The sequence below is a fragment of the Ahaetulla prasina genome, chromosome 1, assembly GCF_028640845.1.
Source record: "Ahaetulla prasina isolate Xishuangbanna chromosome 1, ASM2864084v1, whole genome shotgun sequence".
Lineage (NCBI taxonomy): Eukaryota > Metazoa > Chordata > Lepidosauria > Squamata > Colubridae > Ahaetulla > Ahaetulla prasina.
In genome coordinates, this window is record NC_080539.1 from 14,787,184 (window position 1) to 14,812,497 (window position 25,314).

At 44.8% G+C, this 25,314-nt stretch overlaps 1 protein-coding gene across 1 annotated transcript in view; it reads right to left on the reverse strand.

Annotated features, from left to right (window-relative positions):
• The window catches only part of CLUH (clustered mitochondria homolog), a 120,151-nt gene that overhangs the window by 27,992 nt on the left and 66,845 nt on the right, over nt 1-25,314 (reverse strand). The window contains exons 9-16 of the mRNA XM_058164267.1: nt 23,371-23,463; nt 19,051-19,745; nt 12,108-12,334; nt 10,893-10,997; nt 10,585-10,685; nt 8,270-8,422; nt 4,784-4,846; nt 3,118-3,362 (exon numbers count right to left, since the gene is read on the reverse strand). Coding sequence (XP_058020250.1) covers nt 3,118-3,362; nt 4,784-4,846; nt 8,270-8,422; nt 10,585-10,685; nt 10,893-10,997; nt 12,108-12,334; nt 19,051-19,745; nt 23,371-23,463 — 1,682 coding nt within the window. The remainder of the gene's footprint in view (nt 1-3,117; nt 3,363-4,783; nt 4,847-8,269; nt 8,423-10,584; nt 10,686-10,892; nt 10,998-12,107; nt 12,335-19,050; nt 19,746-23,370; nt 23,464-25,314) is intronic.

Below are 25,314 nucleotides of genomic sequence, written 5' to 3' on the forward strand. Positions count from 1 at the left end.
AGACGCATTAAGGCTTATTTTCTGGTTAGGTCTTATTTTGGGGGAAATACAGGGGTGAAATGCTCCCGGTGTGGACCGGATCGCCCGATCCAGTAGCAATCTTGGCCGGTGGTTCGGAGAACTGGTAGCAATCGCGGTGCAAGGCTCCGCCCACTGACCCAGCTATCGTTACTTCCTGGTTTTAACCATGGTGTTTTGTACCCTCTGCACATGCGCAGAAAGGTTTTGTGTGATGCATGCATGCGTGGGGCACATGCACTTCTGAACTGGTAAGGAAGGTAAGTAGATTTCACTCCTGGGGAAATACAGTACTAAATGCATCCGTCTGGCTGACAATCTTAACTGGGGCTTATTTTGGGGGGTAGGGCTTATATTATGAGCATCCTGAAAAAAATCACGCTAGGACTTATTTTCTGGGTGGGTCTTATTTTTGGGGAAACAGGGTAGGATGTGTTTTCCCCAACTTCTCAGCATTAGTAGTCTTCGACTTATCACCGTTCATTTAGCGACTATTCAAAAATATGACAATGCTGAAAAAAAAGCGACCCAGGCTTACATCTAGCTCAGATCCCGAACCTTGCAGAATGGAAGATCAGCACATAAAAGTGACAGCGCTGGCACAGAACTTTGGCCAAGTTAAAAAATTTGCATTTTTCGGCACGGTAATTTCAACAAATGTTGGTGGGACGGAAAGCTGCATCAGCGGGAGCTTTTATTTTATTAAATTTATCTGCTGCTCATCTCACTTTGCAAAGCAACTCTGGCTGGCTTACATTTAAATGAGATGATCTTGCTAAGAGGCTCTACCCGTTTCCTAATGATGGTGGTGGGGTTTTTAGTCAGTTGCCCTGCCAAAAAAAAAACCTTCTCGAGGATCGCTGCCTGCCTGATCTTTAGAGACCTTCCTAACTTCTCCCAAAGTCTCCAGAAAGATGTCCATCCTAAATTAAGGGGATGTTCTTGCGTGGAGGCTGCCCAAACCTCTTTCAACGGTTTTGTTGTACCTCGCCCACCCTCCTCTCCGCAGCCGGGCCCTCCCATCTCTTGCTATCTGAGTCAGAGTCTGATAATGAAGAGGAACGGCCTGGCATGCCTCCAGCCCCCAGCCCTGGCACCATGCCCGGACAGAATGTCAGGAATGAGCAAACAAACCTCCCTTCTACAGCGTGTGAGCACGAAGCCAGCCACGTGCTAGAATTGCCGGCAGCAGATCAGGAGGATGGAAAGTCACAGTGGACGGATCCCCACTTCCGGAGAATGGAGAGGCGACGTCAGCAAAAGGAAGGGAGGGGCAGGCCTGGATAAGTGCTGAGTCATGGAGCCACACCCCATGGCCTATATAAAAGACCAGCTTGAGTCAAGCAATTTGAGTCAAGCAAAGTCTCATCTGGGTTGCTGAAGTCACACCTTGGATTCCTGCCTGCCCTGAGAACTCTGACAGGAATTTGGCAAAGCTGCAGAGGCTTCGTGGCCACGCTTGATACAGACTTTCCAGACCCGGCCGTCGGAGGGGGAGTGGGACACGACAGGTTCTCCCTTTGAGAGGATATGGTCAAAAATGGGTGGCAAATGACACAACAGGGATGCAAATTTCCATTTAAAAGCTCATTAAACCCATAAAATGCTCAATGATCTTGTAACAGTGGAAAAAGAGAGAAAAAAAGGATAATTCTGTCATTTCCTAATGGCTCTTGATCAGGAGTGTCAAACTCGATTTCATTGAGGGCTGCATCAGGGCAGGCATCGGGCAGGCGTGGCCGACTGGGTGAGTGTAGCCGACTGGGGAGTGTGGCCAGCGTGATGCCACTCACTGGGCGTGGCCGACTGGGTAGTCATGGTCAGCTTGACGCCACTCCCCAAACTACTGGCATGTTTCCCCTTTGCATTGGGTGGACCAGGCTGAAGCCACGCTGGCCCGATGTTTCCCCTTTGCATTGGGTAGACCGGACCGAAGCCACACTGGCCCAATGTTTCCCCTTTGCATTGGGTGGACCAGGCTGAAACCACGCTGGCCCGATGTTTCCCCTTTGCATTGAATAGACTGGACCGAAGGCACGCTGGCCCGATGTTTCCCCTTTGCATTGGGTAGGCCGGGCCAAAGTCACGCTGGCCCAATGTTTCTCCTTTGCATTGGGTAGACCGGGCCAAAGTCACGCTGGCCCGATGTTTCCCCTTTGCATTGGGTAGACCGGACTGAAGTCACGCTGGCCCAACCCCTTACATTTTCCAGGATGGCCACAAGGGCAAATCCAATCATATCCAGATCCGGCCTGCGGGCCTTGTATTTGGCACCCCTGCCCTTGATTGATAAACGTCACTCTACAGATCCTAAAAAGTTGCCTACATCTCTGATGGCTTCCATGATAGCTAGGGATTTTTCAATTTACAATGTACTAGATCCAGCCTCCTAGAACAGTGTTTCTCAATCTTGGCTATTTGAGGATGGGTGGACTTCAACTCTCAGAGCTCCCCAGCCAGCAATGAATTATGGGAGTTGAAGTCCATTCATTTTCAAGGTTGAGGAAAAACTGCTCTAGACTCAAGAAAGGTTTTGTAGTTCCAAGGGATACGACAGAAGCATCCTGCTGGATTCTGGACCTGCTCACAGCTTGGATGTGACAGCCACTGCATACAGGATCTCAAATTCTAGAAGAGAAAATATGGTCCTGGTAGTTCTCGACTTACAACAGTTCACTTAGTGACCATTCAAAGTTACAACGGCACTGATAAAGTGACTTATGACCATTTTTCACACTTAGGACTGTTGTAGCAACCCCAGGGTCATGTGATTAAAATTCAACTACTTGGTAATTAGCATGTATTTATGACTGTAGCAGTGTCCTGGGGTCACGTGATCCCCTTTTGCAACCTTCTGACAAGCAAAGTCAATGGGGAAGCCAGATTCACTTAACAACCGTGAGAAGACAGCTCATAAAAATGAGGCAGATTGTCTCGTTTAAGCAACAGAAATTTTGGGCTCAACAGTGGTCGTCACTTCCAGGATTACCTCTAATTAAAACACCTATAAAATACCCAAAGGCATTGAGATCTCAAATCATGCACTGCTGGCTTGGTCTCTAAATCACATTGGATTGCGACTTTTAATTCTCCACTCACATTTCCAGACCAAAGTCGAAGTAACTCTTGGCTTCGGAGCAAATATTCTTCCACAGCTCCTGGGGACTCATCGCAGCCCAGGCGGTGTTGTCGGCAGTGCCCAAGTTCCGGTTTTTCCTCCTCTTGTTCTTCTTCCGGGAGACCAGCTCGTCGGCAGGAAGGTGACCCACGGGGTTGGGGAAGGAGCTTAGGAAGCAGTTGAGGAAGTGACTGATGGCAGCCGATAACCCTGAGAGCTCCACTCCCTGCAGGGGAAAGAGAAGAGCCGGGGCTGGTCTAGAATTCACTTAATGACCATATTGCTTAGCAACCAAAATTCCATTCCTAATTACAGTCATAAGTTGAGGACTACGCTGGATAACTATTATTATTGGGGGGGGGGGTGTATTCAGTGGTGGGATTCAACAGGTGTAACAACCGGTTCGCTGAGTGTGCGCTTCGCAGCAATCCACTCTGCCCTGCCTATCAGCTGGGCTTCAAACAAAGGAAATATAGGTTGGTATAGACACAGGGGCAGGCGAGCTGGCCCAGCTGATCGTCGGCGCTAATGGTTCACCCGAACCGGTCTGAACCGGCTGAATCCCACCCCAGGTGTATTCATTTGCATCCCGTCTTCCTTATATTTACAAATAACTCAAAGTGGCGAACAGATCCCAACACACACCTTCTTCTTATTTTCTCCACAACAGCAACCTTCTGGGGTGGGTTGAGCTGAGAGAGACGGATGGGCCCAAAGTCACCCAGCTGACTTTCATGGCTAAAGTGGGACTTGAACTCATAGTCTCTTGCTTTCTAGTTTGGTGCCTTAACCACTAAACCAAACGGACTGCTTTTCTTCTGCACTATTAAAAGAGGTAGTGCAAAAACCCCCGAAACCCTCAGAGAGGTGTTATACTGTTAACTGGGGTGTGTCTGTGTGTGTCAAACTCGCATCGTCACGGTGTCCTCATGTGATGTATTGTGACTTTTCTCCCCTTTGCTAAACCGGACGTGGGTGTATCCAGCGTGTGGCCCGCGGGCTGCGAATTTGACAGCCCTGCTGTAATTCATGCTCAACAATTGGGGAACCTGGTTTGTAGATGAGACACTGGCTTAGAAAGTGTTCCATCCACACATAAATGTGTTTGGGAGTCAAAAGTTAGCATGCAAAAAAACGTTTTTAGCAAAGTGTCTTTATTCCAGAAAGAAATCCAAAACAAGGTTGCACAGTGTCCCGAGATCTGACTAACCAAGAATGCTGGCTAAATGTCCCCTTTACTTAACGAGCAACTTTTTTTTTTTAGCTGTGCCAAAAACATTGCTGCAGAATCCACAACCTTCATCTGTTTTTTCCTCCCTTTTCCTCTGAAGAAATGCCAGGGAAGATGGGGATCTGGGTGAGAAATCTTTGCAACAGATGCACGCATGCATGCAAATGTTGCTGCAGCCATCAAGAGGGACTCCCACCACCCACCCCCTCCGCACAGAGGCCTATACCTATTTTAGGTCCTAATGAGATTGCATTTCCAGTTGCTAGGCAACAGTCCCAAGGGCCTAATGAGGAAATGGCTTCTCTTAGTTCGAGGAAGGAGACTGGGGAGGGCGGGGGGGGGGGGGGAGAGAGATAATCAGGCTAAGGAAAGGGCAGCAAGGGATGACATTCAGAGTCAAATAACCCAATTCATACCTGCAGGTATATTTTGAAGATGTGCTTGGCTGACCGAGTGATCAGTTCCGTGATTCCTATTTTCTGTATTCCAAAGAACAAAAGCAGTTATTATAAAAGGGTAGGGCTGGACTATTAAAACAAAACTTTTCCAATTCTGCACATGATCTTGCTTGCTATCCTTTCTCTCAAAAGACGGAAATAATTCTGAATTCTTGATTTGGGGCTCAGCTGGTATGTTAGAACTACATCTCCCAGAATTCCTTAGGCACTGCTCAAAATTGGCTCAAAATTCGGGAAATGTATGACTTTCCCTAAAGAAAGAATTGTAGAAATCCCAGGCTGCAGGAGTCACAAAAACTACCCCCGTTCGAGACTGGTGACTTTTCAAAATTAAGATGTTCTGCAATTGACAGTTTCAAAGACCCAATTTTTATTTTATTTCTTTTAGATTATTTCCTCTCACCTTTATTAATTTTTATAAATAATTCAAGGTGGCCAGAATACTCCTGCACACCCCAACAACTAGACACAAGAACAGTTTTTCCCCGAAGGCCATCACTCTGCTAAACAAATAATTCCCTCAACACTGTCAGACTATTTATTAATGCACTACTATTAATCTTCTCATCGTTTCTATCACCCATCTCCTTCCACTTATGAATGTATGACTATAACTTTGTTGCTGGTAATCCTTGTGATTTATATTGATATATTGACCATCATTTGTGTTGTAAATGTTGTACCTTGATGAAGGTATCTTTTCTTTTATGTACACTGAGAGCATATGCACCAAGACAAATTCCTTGTGTGTCCAATCACACTTGGCCAATAAAAAATTCTATTCTATTCTATTCTATTCTATTCTATTCTATTCTATTCTATTTTGCCCCACAACAATAAACCTGTGAGGTGAACTGGGCTGAAAGAGAGAGTGACTGGCCCATAGTCATCCAGCTGGCTTTCATGATGAAGTCATGGACTAGAACTCACAATTTCCTCATTTCTAGCCTGGAGCTTTAACCGCCACACCAAACTGGCTTCCTTAATGGAGCTTTTCAGCCCAAATCCTGCTTGCCTTTGCTATTTTCACAGCATCACTGAATAGAGACTCAAGTTACCGGACGGGCTGTGTTCACGCCGCACACTTTCCCAGAGCAATTAAAAACACAGTGGCAGTATCTGCATAATTAGTTTTAACCTTGATTTGTTTTTTCTAGGTTAGCATACTGTGCAAACCCAGGCTTTGGGTTAAATTGATGATTCAAGTTTTGGGGAAATCTAAAAAAAATAAATAGATTCATTTGATAACCAGCATGCCGTTACAATCTGTGTGTTGAGACAAACTGCTTGGTGTGAACTTCTAAACCGAGTCTTGTTGAAAACTCCCCCCTAGGTTTTACTCGATGAGAATCCAGCCTTTCCCAATCTAGATGGGGTTTGACTACAATTCCCGTCAACCTGAGCATGCAAGTTAGTCAGGCAATATGACTGTTCTTGTTTCTTAACGTATTCAGAATTAAACTGGACAGGAAGGCGTCATCTGACAATCCCGTGTAATAGGCTAACACAGGGGTCTGCAAACTTGGCTCTTTTAAGACTTGTGGACTTTAACTCCCAGAGTTCCTCAGCCAGCAAAGTGAGTTGAAGTCCACAAGTCTTAAAAGAGCCAAGTTTGCAGACCCCTGGGCTACCACATTAATCTATTTGGCTACACTGGAGGTATCAAAATCCATCTGTGGTCTCCAAGTTTCTCTGGATCTCAGAGGATCTACAGATTCCTTCAAGAGCTTTTCAACTTTCTTCTTGCTTTGTGGATCACAATGCCAGCCTTAAGCTCTGCTGTTTCAAATAGTAAGGAAGCCATAACAAGAGAGAGAATGTTCTCTATGGTTCCTGAGCCACTGCTATCAACCCACCAATCTCTAACCAGGAAAACCTTTATTTTTATGTAGAAGCCATCAGGTCTCCTAAAGGTGCTTTTTTTCAAGAGGCAACAGGAGCGTCTTGGTTTTTCTTCAAAGACGTTTCCCTTCTCATCCAAGAAGTTTCTTCAGCTCTGGATGGTGGAAAATGGAAGGATTTATATTCCATTTATATTCATATTCCATTCCACACTATCCAATCAGAGCTGAAGAAGCTTCTTAGATGAGGTGTGAAATATCTTCAAAGAAAAATCAAGGAAGTCCAGTTGTCTCTTGAAAAAGCACCTTTAGGATAACCATGATTTGGATCAGGGGTCTCCAATCTTGGCAACTTTTAAGACTTGTGGACTTCAACTCCCAGAATTCCTCAGCCAGCAAAGCTGAGAATCTCCATCGACAACAAGTCATCAGGTGGAGAAGAAACACTGTTGAGGCAAATTATCCCCATGTTAAAAAGATGGCTGTTGTAGCTAGGAGGGCCTTCGCACAACTACAAGTTGTGCACCAGTTATGCCCACTCCTGGACCAACATGCCTGCCTCACTGTCACCCATGCCCTAGTAACTTCCTGTCTGGGTTATTGTCAGGCATTCTACATAGGGCTGCCCTTGAAGAGTATCTGGATGCTTCAGATGGTTCAGAATGCAGTAGCCTGAACAGTTTTGCACAAGCCTAGACTTGTGCATGTGTCATCTCTTTTGCGGGAGCTGAACTGGCTGTCAATCAGCTTCCAGGTACAATCCAAGGTATTGGTTATCACTTTTAAAGCCCTCCATGGCTTGGGTCCAGTCCAGGGATTGGATTCAGCCGGTTCACACCAGTTTGGGTGAACCAGATGCTAATTTTACATTTGGTTTGCCAAACTGGTAGTTGCAAGGACTGACTGGTCCTGCCCACCCCACCCTGCCCCTCCCAGGAGTCTCCACGCAGCCCATTTTGAATGTGAGGTAAGTGCAGGGGCCGCGCAGAGGCTCTGGGAGGACGAAAAACGGGCCTCTCAGAAATCCGGAAATGGACCCAGGGAAGGCCATTTTCGCCCTCCCAGAGGGTTGAGGAAAGTGTCTGTAGCCTGGGGAGGGTGAAAACGTCCCCCCCCCCGCTGTTGCTAAATTTAGCAGTTGCTAAATTTTTTCAATTCCACTGGTCCAGTCTATTCAAAAGGCTACTTCTCCCCAATTTCATCTACCTGGATCACCAGGACAGGAAGGCAGGGTATCCTATGGGTCCTATCAATTAGGAATGTACATCTGGTGAGACCACGAAAAACAGCCTTCTCAGTGGTGGCCCCTTTTCTGTGGAAAATTATTCCCCCCGCCAGGTATGAATGATTCCCACCCTATTCTGCCTTTCGGAAAGACCTCAGAGACATAGGATTTACTTGGGGACCACAAATGGTGATGGAGCCAAGGTCGATATGGTTGTGTTGCTGTTGCCGTAGGGATGGGATGAGGTTTTATGGGTTCTTACGTTGTGGGTTTTTAACCTTGTAGGTTGCCTGGTTTACATCTGTGTATGAGTTGGAAGGGCCATGTACATTTGCTTAATTAATTAGATGACAAGTGGGGAAAAACCAGAAGGCTTACATAGATGTGATCGAGTTGATTCTGGGCAGGCGTCTCCATGATGAAAGCAACCACTTTCCCCAGATAGCGCATGTTGATACCCCGCTGATGCATGGCTTCTGCTAAGGTGGTACCATCCATTGGCAACATGGTGTGGTCGAGGCAGTCCTTGACCTTCAAGAGAAGATAAAATTGGAGAGGGGGGAAAAGGGTCTCTGTTGGAGAACAGCAAGGCGGTAGTGGGTGGGGCCAACCCCTTCCTGCTTCCACTTTCCATCTCTGGAGGTTCTGAAGAAGAAACTGGGCATCCACCTATCTAGGACGGGTTAAATAGTTTCTTATGATTTATGATTGTGATTGGTTTCTCACGATGGGTTAGTTAGTACAGGTAATCCTCAATTTACAACAGTTCACTAAGTCAGGGGTCTCCAACCTTGGCAACTTTAAGACTTGTGGACTTCAACTCCCAGAATTCCTCAGTCAGGATGAGAGCTGAAGTCCACAAGTCTTAAAAGTGGCCAAGGTTGGAGACCCCTGGACTAGAGGACCCTTGTGGTCTCCTCCAACTCTACAGTTCAACAATAATTCTTCTCTTTTCCCGTTCCTCAACCGCGAGGCTACTGATGAAAGTTCTAATCCACTGCAATGGCCTTCTGAAACGAGGATGAGAGTCACAGGTTGCCAATCCCTGACTCAGAGGACAGTCCAAAGTCATCTTTTTATATCAGATCATCCACAAACAGAGGAGGGGGATTAAAACCTCCCCCAAATAAGCAGCTTAGCAACCACAGAATATTCAAATTAAGCTTCCGAACACACGTCCTTCGACCCAGTCAATCACTGGGGAATAATAAAGTAGGATTGTAATTTTGAAGTGGAAGGAAATAAGATGCAGAGAAGAGGAAGAAAGTTTTTCTTTTTCCTTGGTATAAAACTTTCAGATTTGATGCAGAATCATTGCTGTTGGCTTCTTATTACATAGCCATGGTTTGGTTTGTCCATCCTTTACCCAACTTGGATGCTTTCCAGCCATGTGGCCTTCAGCTCCCAGAATTCTCCTGCCAACATGGTGGCCATTGCTGAGAATTCTGGGAGTTGGAGTTTATCCATCTGGAAAATGCACAGGACGAGGGAGTCTGGTTTAGTCTATCATATTATTCTTTCAGGATATTTAACAAGATGCAAAGTAATTATTATCCATGTCAATACTACTCATTCCTGGTCTTTATATACAGTGATTAAATATATTAAATATAAGAGCCATGGTGGCGTAGTGGTTAGAATGCAGTATTACAGGCTAACTCTGCTAACTGCCAGCCGTTCGATCCTGACTGGCTCAAGGTTGACTCGGCCTCCCATCTGTCTGAGGTGGGTAAAATGAGGGCCCAGATTGTTGGTGACAAGAGGCTGATTCTGTAAACCGCTTAGAGAGGGCTGTAAAGCACTGTAAAGCGGTATATAAGTCTAAGTGCTAGTGCTCTATTGCTTTTGTGATGAGATTGGAGCATATATTGCATTGAAATACCTATTTGTAACCGTAGGTTTTAGCAAAAGTATGTGGTGGAATTAATTTCGTTTCTTCTTGAAGAAATTGGGAATATCAAATCTTGGCAGACACCTGTATTGTTATGTATATCTGTTTTGTCCCCTCCCAACCACAACCAAAAAGACACGCAAGCTGACTATCTTTGCCAGCAATGTACTCCGACAACAGATAACAGTTCTGGCAATGAACCTGTGATTGCCTACCAAGTTCTCCTCAGACCAGCGTAATTGCAGTTCAAGAATAAACAGAAGCCAAAGTCTGAATCACAAAATAGCACAGCCAAAGCTCCCAAAAGTCTGTTTTTGTCCGTCATGGAGCCCAAAGGCAGCTCCACCCACTTTTATACCCTGTGGGGTATGGCTCCGTGACTCAGCACTCCCTGGGCCAGCCCCTTCCTTCCTTTTGCTGCGCACGCTTCATTCAGCGTCGTTGCCTTGCATCTAGCCACAACTTATTCTCCTCAGCTGGCTCTTGGAGCTCTGCCAGGGAGGAGGAGGAGGGGTCGGGGGGGAAAGAGGCCGTGTCAGCTCCTCCTCCTCCACCTGGCCTGCCTCTGGGACCTGGAGCGGAGCCAACGAGGAAGGTCCTGCAGAGGGAAGCCCTGTCAGCTCTTCCCCCTCACTCTCTAAGTCACTCTCAGCCAGGAAGCCCGGCTCAGGGGCTGCAGCAGACACAACAATATCAGACATATCATTTGCAAGCTCCAGGTGGCTCTTGTGTTGGTTTTCTCCCCACCCTCTTAACCATGTTGCTTTCCCATGTTGCTTAACCTTTTGAATGTTCAACTCACCAAGCCTGGAATTTGATACGATACTAGAAAAGCAGCTGCATCCTTCAGTAATCTCTTTTGATCCTGAATTTGCTCTTTGCTGGACTCTGGAAAGCGGACACCTGGGAGATAAGCAGATTGTGAGGGTTTTTTCCACCTCCCTCTTTCAGATTAGACCGAAGCAAACCACCCCCTCCCCTCCCCATCTGCAAACTGCACAAAATCCCACCCTCAGTTTTAAGGCTGGGCTGTTGAGATTGACAGCAAAGGCACCAAAGACTATAGGACCTCTTGGAAAATTCCAATCCACCTAAAACACTCTTCCTCACCTGGAGAGAAGATATCTGGATTAAACCGTATATCAAAGGACGTGTTACTGATGGAGCCAACAGCTTTGCAAGCGTTCTGAATCACTTCTCTGCTTTTGGGGTCCACTGTGTGAGAAAAGAGAAAATGATTCTCAGGGTCTGAGAAACATTTACAGACATTAAACTGAAAATCAAAGTGCATCCAAAAGCAAGTAGTTCTCAAAGTTTATGGCATGATCCAATTTGAGGAAAATTGTTGCTTTTTGTGGACCCACTGCAAAAAAAATAAAATAAAAAATACTGTAGATATGGGAAACACAAGTACTCAATTTCTCCGTCCCAGAGCCCATGTGGTCCAACTGAACTAGGAATGGAGAGGTGCAGGGGGTAGTTCCCCCCCCCTCAACATCAAAGCACCTGGTGAATTTGTGCCTATCTCTCTCTCTCTCTCTCTCTCTCTCTCATTCCAAGAGTCTGGTTGAGGCTATGGTGAACAACCTGGACTAGGACTGGAGACCCACATTTATGTCCTGAAGGTATCTCACTGGGACTGAGAAGAATCCAGTTCTAGTCCCTCCCTCAGCCATGGAATCTCATAAGAGCAACTGTGGGTCAGTTGTTCTCTCTCAACTCAACCTACCTTATAAGCAGGGGTGGGCTGCTGGGTTTTCGGAGGGGTTCGGGAGAACCTCTAGCTAAGATTCTGTGCAGTTCGAAGAATCCCCAAATCCCACTCCTGGCTGGTCCCGCCCACCCCGCCTGTCCCTGGAGTCCCCCTATGGCCTATTTTGGATGCAGGTAAGTGCAGGGCGTGCACGGAGGCTTGGGGAGGGTGAAAAATGGGCCTACCGGAAGTTTGGGAAAGGTCTCTGGAGCCTAGGGAGGCCGTTTTTGCTCTCCCGGAGGATCAAGGAAAACCTCCAGAGATACCTGTTGATAGATGGGGGAAGAAAGGGGAAAAGTGCCCCCCACGCTGTGGTGCAGGAGGCCGACTAGGCCACACCCACCATGGCCACGCCCACTCAGCAACCGGGCAGAGAACCCCTTGCTAAAATGTTTGAAGCCCAGCTCTGCTTATAAGGTTCTCTCAGGTGGAAAATGGCAGGAGGGACTATTATATACGCCACCTTGAGCTCCTGTATGAAAAAACGGGATCTAAATCTAACCATAAATAAAACCACCTAGCATGTGAAAATGGAGAACGTTGGAATGGGTTCTCACCACGAGAGTTGATACCTGCTCCATCATCTGATGCGATGGTCTCTGTGAGCTCTTTCACCTGCTCTAGACCAGGAGTACTGTCCTCCATCTTGCCGTCTTCTAGCAGAGAGGTCTCCTTGTCCTCCACACCGTTCTCTGGGAAAGTGGTAGGGCTGCTGCCGTTTCCCACCGAGGGGCTACTTGGCTTGTTCGCCTTTTGCTGCATTAACTGCAGAGCAGCCAACTTCATGAACATAAGATACCTGTTGCAGACGGGGGAAGAAGAAGAAAAGAAGAGGAGCTGACTCGATGAGTAAGGATGACAGAAGGAGCAGGGCATACTGAGGCATGAGGGACCTGGACTTTCTGGAGAACGTTAGGAGCCTACAAAGACATCACAGAAAGTGGTGGAACTGAAAGTTTGGATGATTGGTTTTGTAACTCTGCAAAAATGTTTTAAGGATGGGACAAAGCAACACAAGATCCTTCCATTGAAAAACGCACCCAGATGCACCATTTTTGGAGTGGGGAAATGGGAGAAGCCAGCTCAATATCAAGCTGCAGATTTTTAAGATCAAAGCAATTAAATCTGGAAGGTGCAATTTCTTATAGTTTTCCTAAAAAATTCACAGCAAACAGACCCTTACTGTTTTTAGGGTACTTCTGAACACAAACCAGAATCTCTCTTATTTAAAAATATATATAAAACAAAGGTGAATCACTGGAGTGCTTTAATTCAGCGGTCTCCAACCTTAGTAACTTTAAGGCTTGTGGACTTCAACTCCCAGAGTTCCTCAGCCAGCAAAGCTGGTTGGAGGCTCCTGCTTTAATTAGTAACACAATTAAATTGGTTAAGTGAGTTTGGTTTCCCCATTGACTTGGCTTGTCATAAAGTCACAGAAAGTGACCATATGACCTTGGGACACAGTAATGGTCGTAAGTATGAGTCAGTTGCCAAGTGTCTGAATTTTGACTGCGTGACCATGGGGATGCTGCAACGGTCGTTAAGTGTGAAAAATGGTCACAAGTCACTTTTTCCACTGCAATTATAACTTCGAACGGTCATTAAACAAATGATTGTAAGTCGAGGACTAATTAGTAAGGAACTCTACGGCCCCTTGCTTTTCTGAAAATAAGTGTGAAATAAAATCTGCTTTTTCCTATATTTAAATTATGGACAGATTTTGCTTCCATGTAAATAACATTTCAGAAATGTAGAAGCGACGTATCTTCCCTCACTCCCCAAACTTTCAGAGCCAGATTCTCTGCTCTTGCAGACAAGCGACTGCTTAAAACAAGGTATTCTTTGTCTCCAACCTGTTTGTAACACCCATGCTCCATTGTTTGGTGTGGCTTTTTCCTATGCTCACTGGAGCATGAATTTCTTACCCCCTTGGGCCACTTCCCAGCTGCAATAGTAAAGATTTTGATGTTTAACTGATGCAACTGGAAAAAAAAAAAGCTGTTTGTGAAGACAGGAACGAATGGAGAAACATTTCTGGAACTGGAAGCTTTTAACTGCCAATTTTACAAATGGATTTAGCAGCAGGCGTTTAAAAAAAAAGGAAGATAAAAGAACCACTTCAAAATGGCTGCTGTACCCACACGAATGAAGCCACGCCCCCTTTTAAGTGTGTCCAAAGGAGGCATGGCTTTGATCATATCATTTATAGCTGGACTTTTCTGACCAACAACCACAGATGCCTCTGAAAAGGCATAGCACAATATGAGGAAGCATAGAAATCACATCCAAACGAGAGGACTGCTTGGCTTGCTTACTAGTTTTGTTTTTGTTTTTTTAAATCCATTTGTGCCAGTTGAATTTAGAAAATGAATCTGTCTGCTAATGTGTAGATGGACCTCTGAGATTCCAGCTTTCTTGATATTTTCAGGTGCACGAACATGCCTCTTCTGGTTCCTGAATTTTCCAGAAATACTGTGCACAGATGTTCAGAGTTACATTTTAAGGCTTAGAATTACTTCAGCTCCCCATCCTTTCAGAGGATAGTTTTAAAAATGTTGCTTCAAAAATACAGAATCGCAGTTCTGTATATTAAGATAAAGGTAAAGGTTCCCCTCGCACATACGTGCTAGGGGGCAGTGCTCATCTCCGTTTCAAAGCCCAAGAGCCAGCGCTGTCCGAAGACGTTTCCATGGTCATGTGGCCGGCATGACTCAACGCCAAAGGCGCACGGAACGCTGTTACCTTCCCACCAAAGGTGGTCCTTATTTTTTCTACTTGCATTTTTACATGCTTTCGAAACTGCTAGGTTGGCAGAAGCTGGGACAAGTCACGGGAGCTCACCCCGTTACACGGCAGCACTAGGGATTCGAACCGCTGAGCTGCCGACCTTTCGATCAACGTCCTAGCCCCTGAGCCACCGCTCTGTATATTGGTTTGGTCTGTATATTGTTTTTAAAACGGCTATATTAGTTTGAACAGCCACCAATTTATATTCAGTTGCAGGGCCAGAATGTCTTTAATTTATGGGGAAAGTCATAAAAAGAAACCATGCTAGAATAGACAACTGGGGTCAATTTGAGATAGTTAACCTTAGAGCTTTGCAGAGGAAATTTTGCTAATAAATGACTATCTAGAGCCTTTAATTTTGGAAAGTGTTATATACGAAAAGTATCTTGTTTTTAAGAAACACTGGTTGATTTTAATCTATGACCTCAAAAGTTGTTGGCAATATGTATTTTATAGGCTGCCTTTGGAATGAGGTATCAGTAAATCATATACATTATATAAATACATTTTAATTAGCGGTTTCATATTTCCTCCCTTTTCTATGAAGTTATAAATGTAACTATACATAGAGGCAAAACCCGTAAAATAATGTATTTCTGGTGGGATTTTTCCCCCCTCTTAGGTTGGTTTTTAATTATCTTTTGAGTTAATGACTTTAAAATTTAATTGCTTTGTGAGCTTCTAGGAAGCTTCTAGGAACTGGTATTTAGGCAAGAAATCTTTTCGGAATATAAATGCTCCCTCAAGATCTCTGAACAGTTAGCATGTTGCACAATCACAAGATTTACCCCAAACAGAACCTGCAACTCCTAATTAAGGAGAATACAGGTTGTCCTCAAGTTACAATCGTTCATTTAGCGACTGTTCAAGATTACAACCTCACTGAAGAAAGTTATTTATGACTTTGCACTTATGACCACTGCAGCATCCTCATGATCACGTGATCAGAATTTGGCAACTGGCATGTATTTACATGGACCATAAGAAAGGTTGAGCGCCAAAGAATTGAGGCCTTTGAACTCTGGTGCTGGAGAAGACTCCTGCGAGTCCCTAGGACTGCAAGGCGATCAAACAAGTCAGTTCTAGAGGAGATCAACCCTGACTGCTCTTTAGAAGGCCAGATCCTGAAGATGAAACTGAAATACTTTGGCCACCTAATGAGAAGGAAAGACTCACTGGAGAAGAGCCTAATGCTGGGAAAGACTGAGTGCAAAAGAAGAAGGGGATGACAGAGACCGAGGTGGCTAGATGGAGTCACTGAAGCAGTCGGCATGAGCTTAAATGGACTCTAGAGCAGTGGTTCTCAACCTTTATAGTGCTGCGACCCCTTTAATACAATTCCCCACGATGTGGCGACCCCAACCGTAAAATTATTTTTTTTAGGCAGTGATCTTAGCCCGCCTCAGCAGCCGCAGAAGGGGAAAAAAAGCGGCAAACTGTTTTTTTGAATTTATCGCTCCTGAAGCCGTATTGGCTAGCGATCTGAACTGCTTGCGATTGCCTTGAGGATGGAGGCATTAAAGCGGAGACTCCTCCCCTATTAAGTTTATTGTGCCTGAAGCCAGATTAGGCTAGCGATTGGGAGTGATTGCAGCTGGCTTGAGAGGGAGACATCAGAGCAAAGATTTCTCTCTTTTTTAATTCATCGCGCCTGAAGCCGAATTTGACTAGCGATTTGAAGAGCCTGCAGCTGGTTTGTGGAGTCAACCATTGGAGCGCGATTCTTCAACTCGCAAGTATACCTCCCATATTTCCGATGGTCTTAGGTGACCCCTGGCAAATCATCATTCGACCCCCAATGGGGTCCCAACCCACAGGTTGAGAACCGCTGCTCTAGAGAAACGTAGAGGATAGGAAGGCCTGGAGGAACGTTGTCCATGGGGTCGCGATGTGTTGGACACAACTTCGCAACTAACAACAACTATGTATTTACAATTGCTGCAGCATTCGGGGTGCCATTTGATTGCCATTTGCAACCTTCCCAATCCGTTTCCCACAAGCAAAGACAATGGGGGAAGTCGGATTCGCTTAATGGTAGCCTGATTTACTTAACAACTGCAACGATTAGCTTAACCACTGTGACAAAAATGGGTCATAAAAATCGGTTGGGACTCTCTTAATAACTTCCTTGTTTAGCAATGGAAATACTGGTTCCATTTGTGTTGTAAGTCGAGCACTACCTGTAACTAGGTTCATAATAATAAACTATACCAGGTTAAAATGAGATTGGGGGACTGAACCTGCTGCATCAGCTATGCATGGCTTTAAGCTATGATTCAGTTTATTTTGGGCACAGCATGTTCGCTATCCTAGATTCAGGGTTTGGAACATTGGGTGAACTCCATCAAAGAGTAACAAGGGCAACAGAAAACTCAAAGGAGGAATCTGGATTCCTAGATCATCTTCTACTCCCATACAGAGTTGAAGAAGCTTCTTGGATGAGAAGTGAAATGTCTTCAAATAAAAACCAGAAAGTCCAATTGCCTCTTGAAAAAAAGCACCTTTGGGACAACCATGACCTGGATGCACTGAGAATCTCCACAGACATCTCCCTTCATGTTGAAACAGAATGCCTCGGAGGTCCAACATGCCAAGAATGTAGTAAATTATTATTTATTATTCAGCGATTAAACTTTTATTACCTCTTTCCTCCGAGAGCTCAAGGGAGGTCTGTCTTAATTTGTTTTCCACAATTCTTTTGGGAGAGTAGGTCAGACTGAGAAGCCGGCTATTTTCCGACAATGCATTTAATATTTGAAATAACCCATTCTCAAGGTTTGTGCAACAGAGGCAGCCCTCGGCTAACAAAAATGATGCTAAGCCACCAAAAAACTGTGCTTAACATAAGCCATATATAAGATGCTGTGCAAACACAACTGTTAGGTCTTCACTTGATCTGATTATTCATTAAGCTAGTCTCCTTGCTGATACTGGAATTCTTTGGTCCATGTTCAATACCTCAAGAAAATTACACTGGTGCTGGAACTGTCAGGTGTCTTGAAGTTTTGTGGGAAATCCTGAGGGGTGGAAAATAAGCTTACCAATATATTAAACTAAATTTTCCTTCAGATAAAATTGAAGGCTTCTGAAAGGCCGTGAAAAAAACCTTGTGCCAACTAGCCTGCAGGCCCCAACAGGGGTGGGCACTTGGGAAGTGGCTCATAGAAAACACCCCACCCTCTCCTTCCTGCTTAGTTTTATTTTAATTGAAATTTTAAACGTAAGATCCTTATTTTAATGTTTCAAAGTATGCATGAACTGAACGTCTGTAAGCCGCCTGGAATCACTCTCAGATGAGATGGGCAGCATACAGGTTTAATTAATAATTTAGGCTGTTGGTTTGAGCTCCGAGCTTGGCAATTTGGTTGCAAACATTTCATCACCATTCAAGGAGACATTGTCAGTGCACTTTGAATTGTGCTCGCCTGTCAGAATACTGGTCTTTAAATACCTTTTTATGAGATGCAGTGTTCTGAAGACGAGCACAACTCAAAGCACACTGACAATGTCTCCTCAAACGATGAAATGTTTGCAACCAAACTGCCAAGCTTGGAGCTCAAACCAATAGCCCAACTACCAACCCAAGCTACTAATATTCAAACACATTTAATTAATAATAAATAAATAAAAGTATTATATGGGTAATCCTTGAGTTACAAATGTCATGGAGCCTGCCCGTTACATTCGTAACCTGAGTATTCGTTGCAGAGAATCACGTCAAACAAACATGATCACTCCCTGCTTTTGCCCACGCATTTGCTAATTGAGTCATTCGCAAGTTATTAAGTGCACGTGAGGTACGTCACGGTGGGGAAGGCCATGGGGGCCCAGAGATGGAACAGGCTACCTACTTCAGACCACCCAAGGCCTTCCCTGACCCACTGAGATACCTCATGCTCCCTCCCCTGGGGTCCCCATAATTGTTGCCCTCCCCATCCTACCGCACAGGGTCACTTGCGTTGTGAAGATCTAGCGAGCTGTCTCCTGTCTAGCCTCTGCCGCGGTTTCTTTGCCTGCTTGCAGCCTGGGCGTGAAAAGCGTTTACAAGCCGACAAGACTTTGGGGCAGCGAAATCGCATTGCTTCAAGCCTCCCATCGGCTTGCAAACGCTTTTTGCGCAGAGACTGGAAGCTTCTGGGGGGCCGTGATCTCACGCAAGGTGGTCATCAAGTCCACTGAGCCCAAAATTTCTGTTGCTAAGTGAGACATTTTGTGAGTTTTGCCCCATTTTACGATCTTTCCTGCCAGAGTTGCTAAGTGAATCACTGCAGTTGTTAAGATAGTAATACAGTTGTTAAATGAATCCAGCTTCCCCATTGACTTTGCTTGTCAGAAGGTCGCAATAGGTGATCGCATGATCCCAGGCCATTGTGACCATATGAATCAGTCTGTCAAGCAGCTGAATTTTGATCACATGACCAAAAAGAACGCTACAAAGGTTGTAAATGTGAATAATGGTCATGTCGCTTTTTTCAATGACGTTTCAATTCTGAACGGTCCCTAAATGAACTGCTTTAAGTCGAGGACTAACCGTACTAACTTAACTGTAGTGATTCACTTAACAACTGTGGCAAGGAAGGTTCTAAAGGGAGCAAAATTCACTCAAGAACCGGCGTGCTTAGAAATGTAAATTTTGGGCTCATCTGTGGTCATAAGCCAAGGACTACCGGTAGTAAGATGGGAGCAAACTCAGGGAGCGAAGGAGAAAGAAATACCAAGGCAATTCACCTATGTTCCACAAAGGCATCAACCAGCTCTTGCCGGAGACAACAAAGCTTGTGCCGATGTTGCTTGGGGAAGCCCATCTTCTGGCATTCTTCTGGCATTTCTTCCCCCTCCACTGGCAGAAAATTCAGGTCGGGGGGAAAAGTGCGGAGCAAGTCAAGGATGTAATGACGCCCGTCGTTGCCAATGATCCCCTTGCATTCCACAGAAGAACACAACTCCACCTCCTCGCTCTTGTCGTTGAGGACCAGGTGTTTCTGGATCTTCAACGGCCGGCTGGTTTTCTCCAGCAGCTCCAGATACTTGGGGTGGGAGACAACAGTCTTGCCAAAGTCTATGGAGCCGTAGATGACACTCTGTTCTTGCTCCCGTTCCAGAATGCCCGGAATGATGGACTGAGCCGTCACTCGGTACCCTCGGTAGTCCACCACCACCGTGCCCAGGGTGTATAGTCCTTCAATGTCCACAGCATTGTATGTCCGGACCCCATTGAGGTCATTGGTTGGGGCCACGTAAGCGGCCACATCTCCTCCAAAGTCCTTATAGTGGTCCCGGACGTCAAAACCCAAGCTGAAGAAGATGTTGTTCCAGATAAACATCTGCATCTTGGTTTCCTCGCTCGGATTGATAGCCATCACGTTGCCATCGATGACGGCCATCGCACCTCTGGTGGCCGCTGCTGTGAAGTCACTGTGGACCTGGGAAAAGGGCAAAACAGTCAAAGGGTGACTAGATTGCAAGAGCGGTCACATTCCTTCATTTAGCCAAACATTCTGCATGTCTGTTTCCAAGTACAGGCGCTCCTCAACTTACAAAGTTCATTTAATGACCAATGGAAGTTACGGCGACGCTGGAAAAAAGTGACTTGTGACTGTTTTTTCACATGACGGTTGAAGCATCCCTGTGGTCACGTGATCAAAATTTGGATGCTTGGCAACTGACTTGTACTTGTGACGGTTGCAGTATCCCAGGGTCATGTGATCACTTTTTTGTGACCTTCTGACAAAACAAAGTCAACAGGGAAGCCAGATTCACTAAACAACCATGCTACTAACTGAACAACTGTGGAGATTCGCTTAAGAACCGTGAGAAGAAAGGTCGCGAAATGGGGCAAAATTCACTTAACAACGGTCTCAATTGTGATCGTAAGTTGAGGACTAGCTGTATTCCCCCAACCCTTCTGCTTTTGCTTAAAACGCTAAGAGCATTGGAAAAGGCTCTGTTAACAGACCCTGGGTGACTGCTGTCAATCAAAAACGTTGGGATTTGCACACCGGTCCCAGAGACCACATCTGCGCAACACACTGTCAAATCCCATGCACCTGGACAAGATTAAGGAAGCAAGTACAGCAGAGATTTTAGCAAAGCTCCTTTAACGCTAGGCTAGGGAGACTACAGCTTCTTGCAAACACTGGGATCACTTTCCCAGCTTCCCTTATAATTAAGGCTGAAGCTCTTTGAATGAAAAATTTCTTCCCAGGCTTCTAGCCACCTGGGCTAAGTTGCCCTTCGCGATATAAACTGCCAGCTCATTCACCTGCCTCTCGCTTTCTAACGTCTGCGATCATTTCCCTGCCTTTCCCAGCCTCACTAAAAACTTTCTCCTACTCAGGAAACCAGTGGTGAAATCCAAATTTTTATACAACCAGTTCTGTGGGCGTGGCTTGGTGGGCGTGGCAGGGGAAGGATAGTGCAAAATCCCCATTCTCACCCGATTCTGGGGCCAGCCAGAGATGGTATTTGCCGGTTCTCCGAACTACTCAAAATTTCCGCTATCGGTTCTCCAGAACCTATTAGAACCTGCTGGATTTCACACCTGGCTCAAATGGTGAACACATTCCAGATGACACAGTAGGTCATGTCTGATGGTAGGTTCTCAATCCCCCCCCTTTTTTTAGATTGACTAGTGCTTGGTCAGATTTGTTTTTGGTTGCAAAAATGAATGAAATGATTTCACAGTTGCCCAACTGGAGTAGAACTATTGCATGCAAAAACCTAATCATTTCCATGACCTATCCTGCCTCCCCTCCCCTCCCTTCCCCTCCCCTCCTTCCTTCTTTCCTTCCCTTCCCTTTCCTCCTCCCCTCCCTTCTTTTAATCTCAGCTATATTTTTGATCAACTCATGGCGATATATACTGTAGCCCAGCGGTTCTCAACCTGTGGGTCGTGACCCCGTTGGGGGTCGAATGACGATTTGCCAGGGGTCGCCTAAGACCATCGGAAATATGGGAAGTATACTTGCGAGTCGAAGAATCGTGAATTCGGCTTCAGGCGCGATGAATTAAAAAAGAGAGAAATCTTTGCTCTGATGTCTCCCTCTCAAGCCAGCTGTAATCACTCCCAATCGCTAGCCTAATCTGGCTTCAGGCGCGATAAACTTAATAGGGGAGGAGTCTCCGCTTTAATGCCTCCGTCCTCAAGGCAATCGCAAGCAGTTCAATTGCTAGCCAATACAGTTTCAGGCGCGATAAATTCAAAAAGAGTTTGCCACTTTTTTTCCCCTTCTGCAGCCTCTGAGGCACACTGAGATTACTGTCTAAAAAAATAATAATTTTACGGTTGGGGTCGCCACATCGTGGGGAATTGTATTAAAGGGGTCGCAGCACTATAAAGGTTGAGAACCACTGCTGTAGCCTCTATTTTTCCCACAACAATCGTTTGCTTATACTATATTTTTTTTTACCTGCTTTTATTTATTTGCATTCGTAAGTTTGGTTCTTTTTTATTTTGGTAATTGTACGTTTTAAAAAAAAACACAACATAAAAAGGAATCCTCCCCGATATACCAAGATCACAATGAAAAGGGGAAAAGCTTTTCCTTAGATTTCATCCTGTCAAACAGCAGAATATAACAGAGAACATACTATCATGAAATAATTTTTTAAAAAAATAAATAAATAAAGGGAACAACCTAATTTAGCTTTTTCTTATCGTTTACATTTTAGGCCTCTAATATATAGAACCAGGCTCAAGAACTAAGGCCCTGGTGCTAAGTGAAGGACACTAAATCATTCACTGCACCAACAATCGGAATTTAGAAGTTGGTGTGATTCACCTAAGTGCTTCCCAACCCTGCCAACTGTAAGATACGTGGACTTCTAATCCCAGAATTCTGGCTGTGGATGAACTTCTACTATGTATATACTTCTACCTCCATGCTGGCTGGGGAATTCTGGGAATTGAAGTAGACACATCTTAAAATTACTGGTTGCCAAGATTGAGAAAGACTGAACCAACTTACCGTGTTTCCCCGAAAATAAGACCCTGCCTTATATTTTTTTGAACCCTGAAATAAGCGCTTGGCCTTATTTTTGGGGAAGTCTTATTATTTTGGGGCACGTGGTCTTGCCGTCTTACCTATTTCCAGCTCTGTCTCACTAACCCTTACCAGAGGAAATGGCGGGGACCGGCTGCGCATGCGTTTAAATATTTTTTTGGGGGGCTTATTATCCGGGGAGAGCTTATTTTCAGGTAAACACGGTAATACCACCTACAGCTGAAGTTGGCCATCTGTTAGCCTCCAGATGTATACACCTTCACCTTCCACCGATTCCAACCAACATAGTCTGAACAAGGTTGCGTAAAAGTTGTAATCCCATAGTTTTAGGCTGCCAATTCTTCTAATTCTAGGAGTTTTAGGCCTAGACCTACCCTGACTGGCAATGGCTATTACTATTCCACCCCGCCACTGCCCCGCAAGTCTTCCTGGAGATATTATTGACTGAACTTTGGACAAAGCAGCAGTTCTGATGCTAAAGTAGGATTCTTCTCTATCACCTTCGGTCAGACGGACAATTTACATCTCCCATTATCTGGAATTTAACTAGGGAAGCTAAGGATTAACCTTAGAACTTTTGGTATGTCAAATTACAAACCGCTAACCTTTGAGTGCTAACCTATGATCTCTTTCTTAATGAGAATCCAAGGGGTTTGGGATTAAAACAGCCGCAGTCACCTCTTATGCAAGAAATATCCAACCTTTTGCAATTTGCCTTTGCTTTCAGCAATCCAGTGGCTTATTTCAACCGATTTTAGGAAAAGGATTAGCCCTGTAAACTTTAATTATTGACCAAAGGAAGCAAATTTATCTTGTATGGCTGGCAATTCTACTACTGCTTCTTGCCTTAAACCAGACTCCAGGCTCCTGCTGAAAAGTAGCCTCACCAGACTATTGGCAAGTTCCCATTTAGCACTGAGCACAAAAGTAAAAATTGACTTGGGTTTCATCCTTCATAACGATAAGGACTAGAAACCTGTGCTTGTGCTTGTTGTTGCTGTGTCTTTCTGGATTTGTCTATTTCCCTGCAGGGCTTGAAATTTACCTTAAAGATCGCTCGCTCCCTCAACAATCTTTCCGGCAGATTTTTGCGTGGCAGTTCTCGGGTTGTCTGCAATTCTTCATTCCAATCTCTGGTCTGAAAGGTGATCAGGGAAGAGATTAACTGTATTAAAGGCAAGCACATAAAGACACCAACTTTCCAGTGGTGGGATTCAGCCGGTTCGGACTGGTTCGGGCGAACCGGTAGTAGCGACTTGCAGGTGGGCCCACCTACCCGCCCGGGCGCAATCCCGTCCTATATCGCTGTGTTTTGTGACACCGCGTGCAGGTGTGGAGGGAATTGCTGTGTTGTTTGACGTTGAACGCATGTGGGGGCGGCAGACACGAATTGCCATGTTTTGTGACGCTGCACGCATGCACGCTCACATTTCTGGTGCTGGGCGAACCAGTTGTTACAGTATGTGAAGCCCATTTCTGTACCTTTCCAACATTGGACAGAAATAGAGACCATGGCCGACTGTTATTCTCTTCGGCTCACTGAAAGTTTCTGGCTTTTTGAAACTACATTTCCTTTTTGAGCTGAGCTACTGCATTTCAGTCTATCGCAGTGGTAGTCAACCTGGTCCCTACCGCCCACTTAGTGGGCGTTCCAGCTTTCAGGGTGGGCGGTAGGGGTTTTGTCCGATACTGAAGCACTTTCCTTTTTTTTAAATGTAATTGACTTTTTAAAAAAAATTCATAGCATTATTTAAAAACATTTTCATTAGGTTTTCATAAAATTCCCCGTGACAATTTAAATTTCTGAAAATATACTATTTGTATCGCCCGCGCATAAGTTTACTTCACGTTACATAAGTGAAACTAAATAGCGCTATAGTGTGTGACCGCAAACAAAAGAGCCTCGTCCCAGAATAGCTCGCGCATCCTTCCCCATACCACCCAGCTGTAACAGACAAGCAGAGCTGCTAGCTGGCGCCCCCCCAAACCCAATCCACGATGCACGAGAGGCATGCGCAGACGATGATACACGGCGCATTACTGTGGAACCGGTGGGCGGTTAGAAAATGTTACTACTAACAGAGATACAAAAGTGGGCGGTAGGTATAAAAAGGTTGACTAGCCCTGGTCTATCGTATTAATCAGGATTATCTGTGCCTTGCCAGTTCAAATCAATCAAAAAATGGTGGCTTCTCAGCGGTAAAACTGGGCACGTGGCTCATTTGCAAGAGAACAGCTCATGAGCTTTTTATTTGTTTTTTTATTTATATATCAAATTTGGGGGGGGGGGATCTCATCTCGCTCCCAGAGCAACTTTTATTTTAAGAAGGCAGGAACTGATTTTTTTGCATCTACCTTATTACCTTGTGTGCAAACATAATTTAGCAACTCCTAAAAATACTACAGTAAACAGTTTGGTGTAATTTGAAGAGAGCGGGTAATATGCCATTTAAATTCAATTTGCATTGATTTATATAATTTGCATTATTGTAAACTGATGACACAGATGAACAAAGATGAAAAAAAAAATCAAGACTATATCAGAAACAACAAATGGTATTAAATGGGAATAGTAGCCAAACGTGAAAACATCTGGTAACTGAGGTCTGTTAAAACAATGATTTTCATTTCTTCTTTATCCCTTCTCATGAGAGTCTTCAAAGTTTTAACAACTCTTTTGTAAGTGGAATATAGAAAAATTATCCACGTCACTCTCTTGGTTTATTTCATGTCTCTTTTAATTATTAATCATGTAGTTTCTTTTGTATGTCTTTGTAGAATCTTTGTCCATGTAATTCTTGTAGCCCGTCAGTCAGTCTTTCTTTTGCCAGTTAAAACCTGTGTCTCTTTTCTAACATTTTTTTGCCTATTACTCGAGGCAAATATCGCTGTTGACATTGTTAATATTAACTTTTGACTCAATTTTTTAAAAGTAACTTTCAATATTTCCAGTGTTAAGAATATTTTGCATCAGTCTGCAACTGTTAAT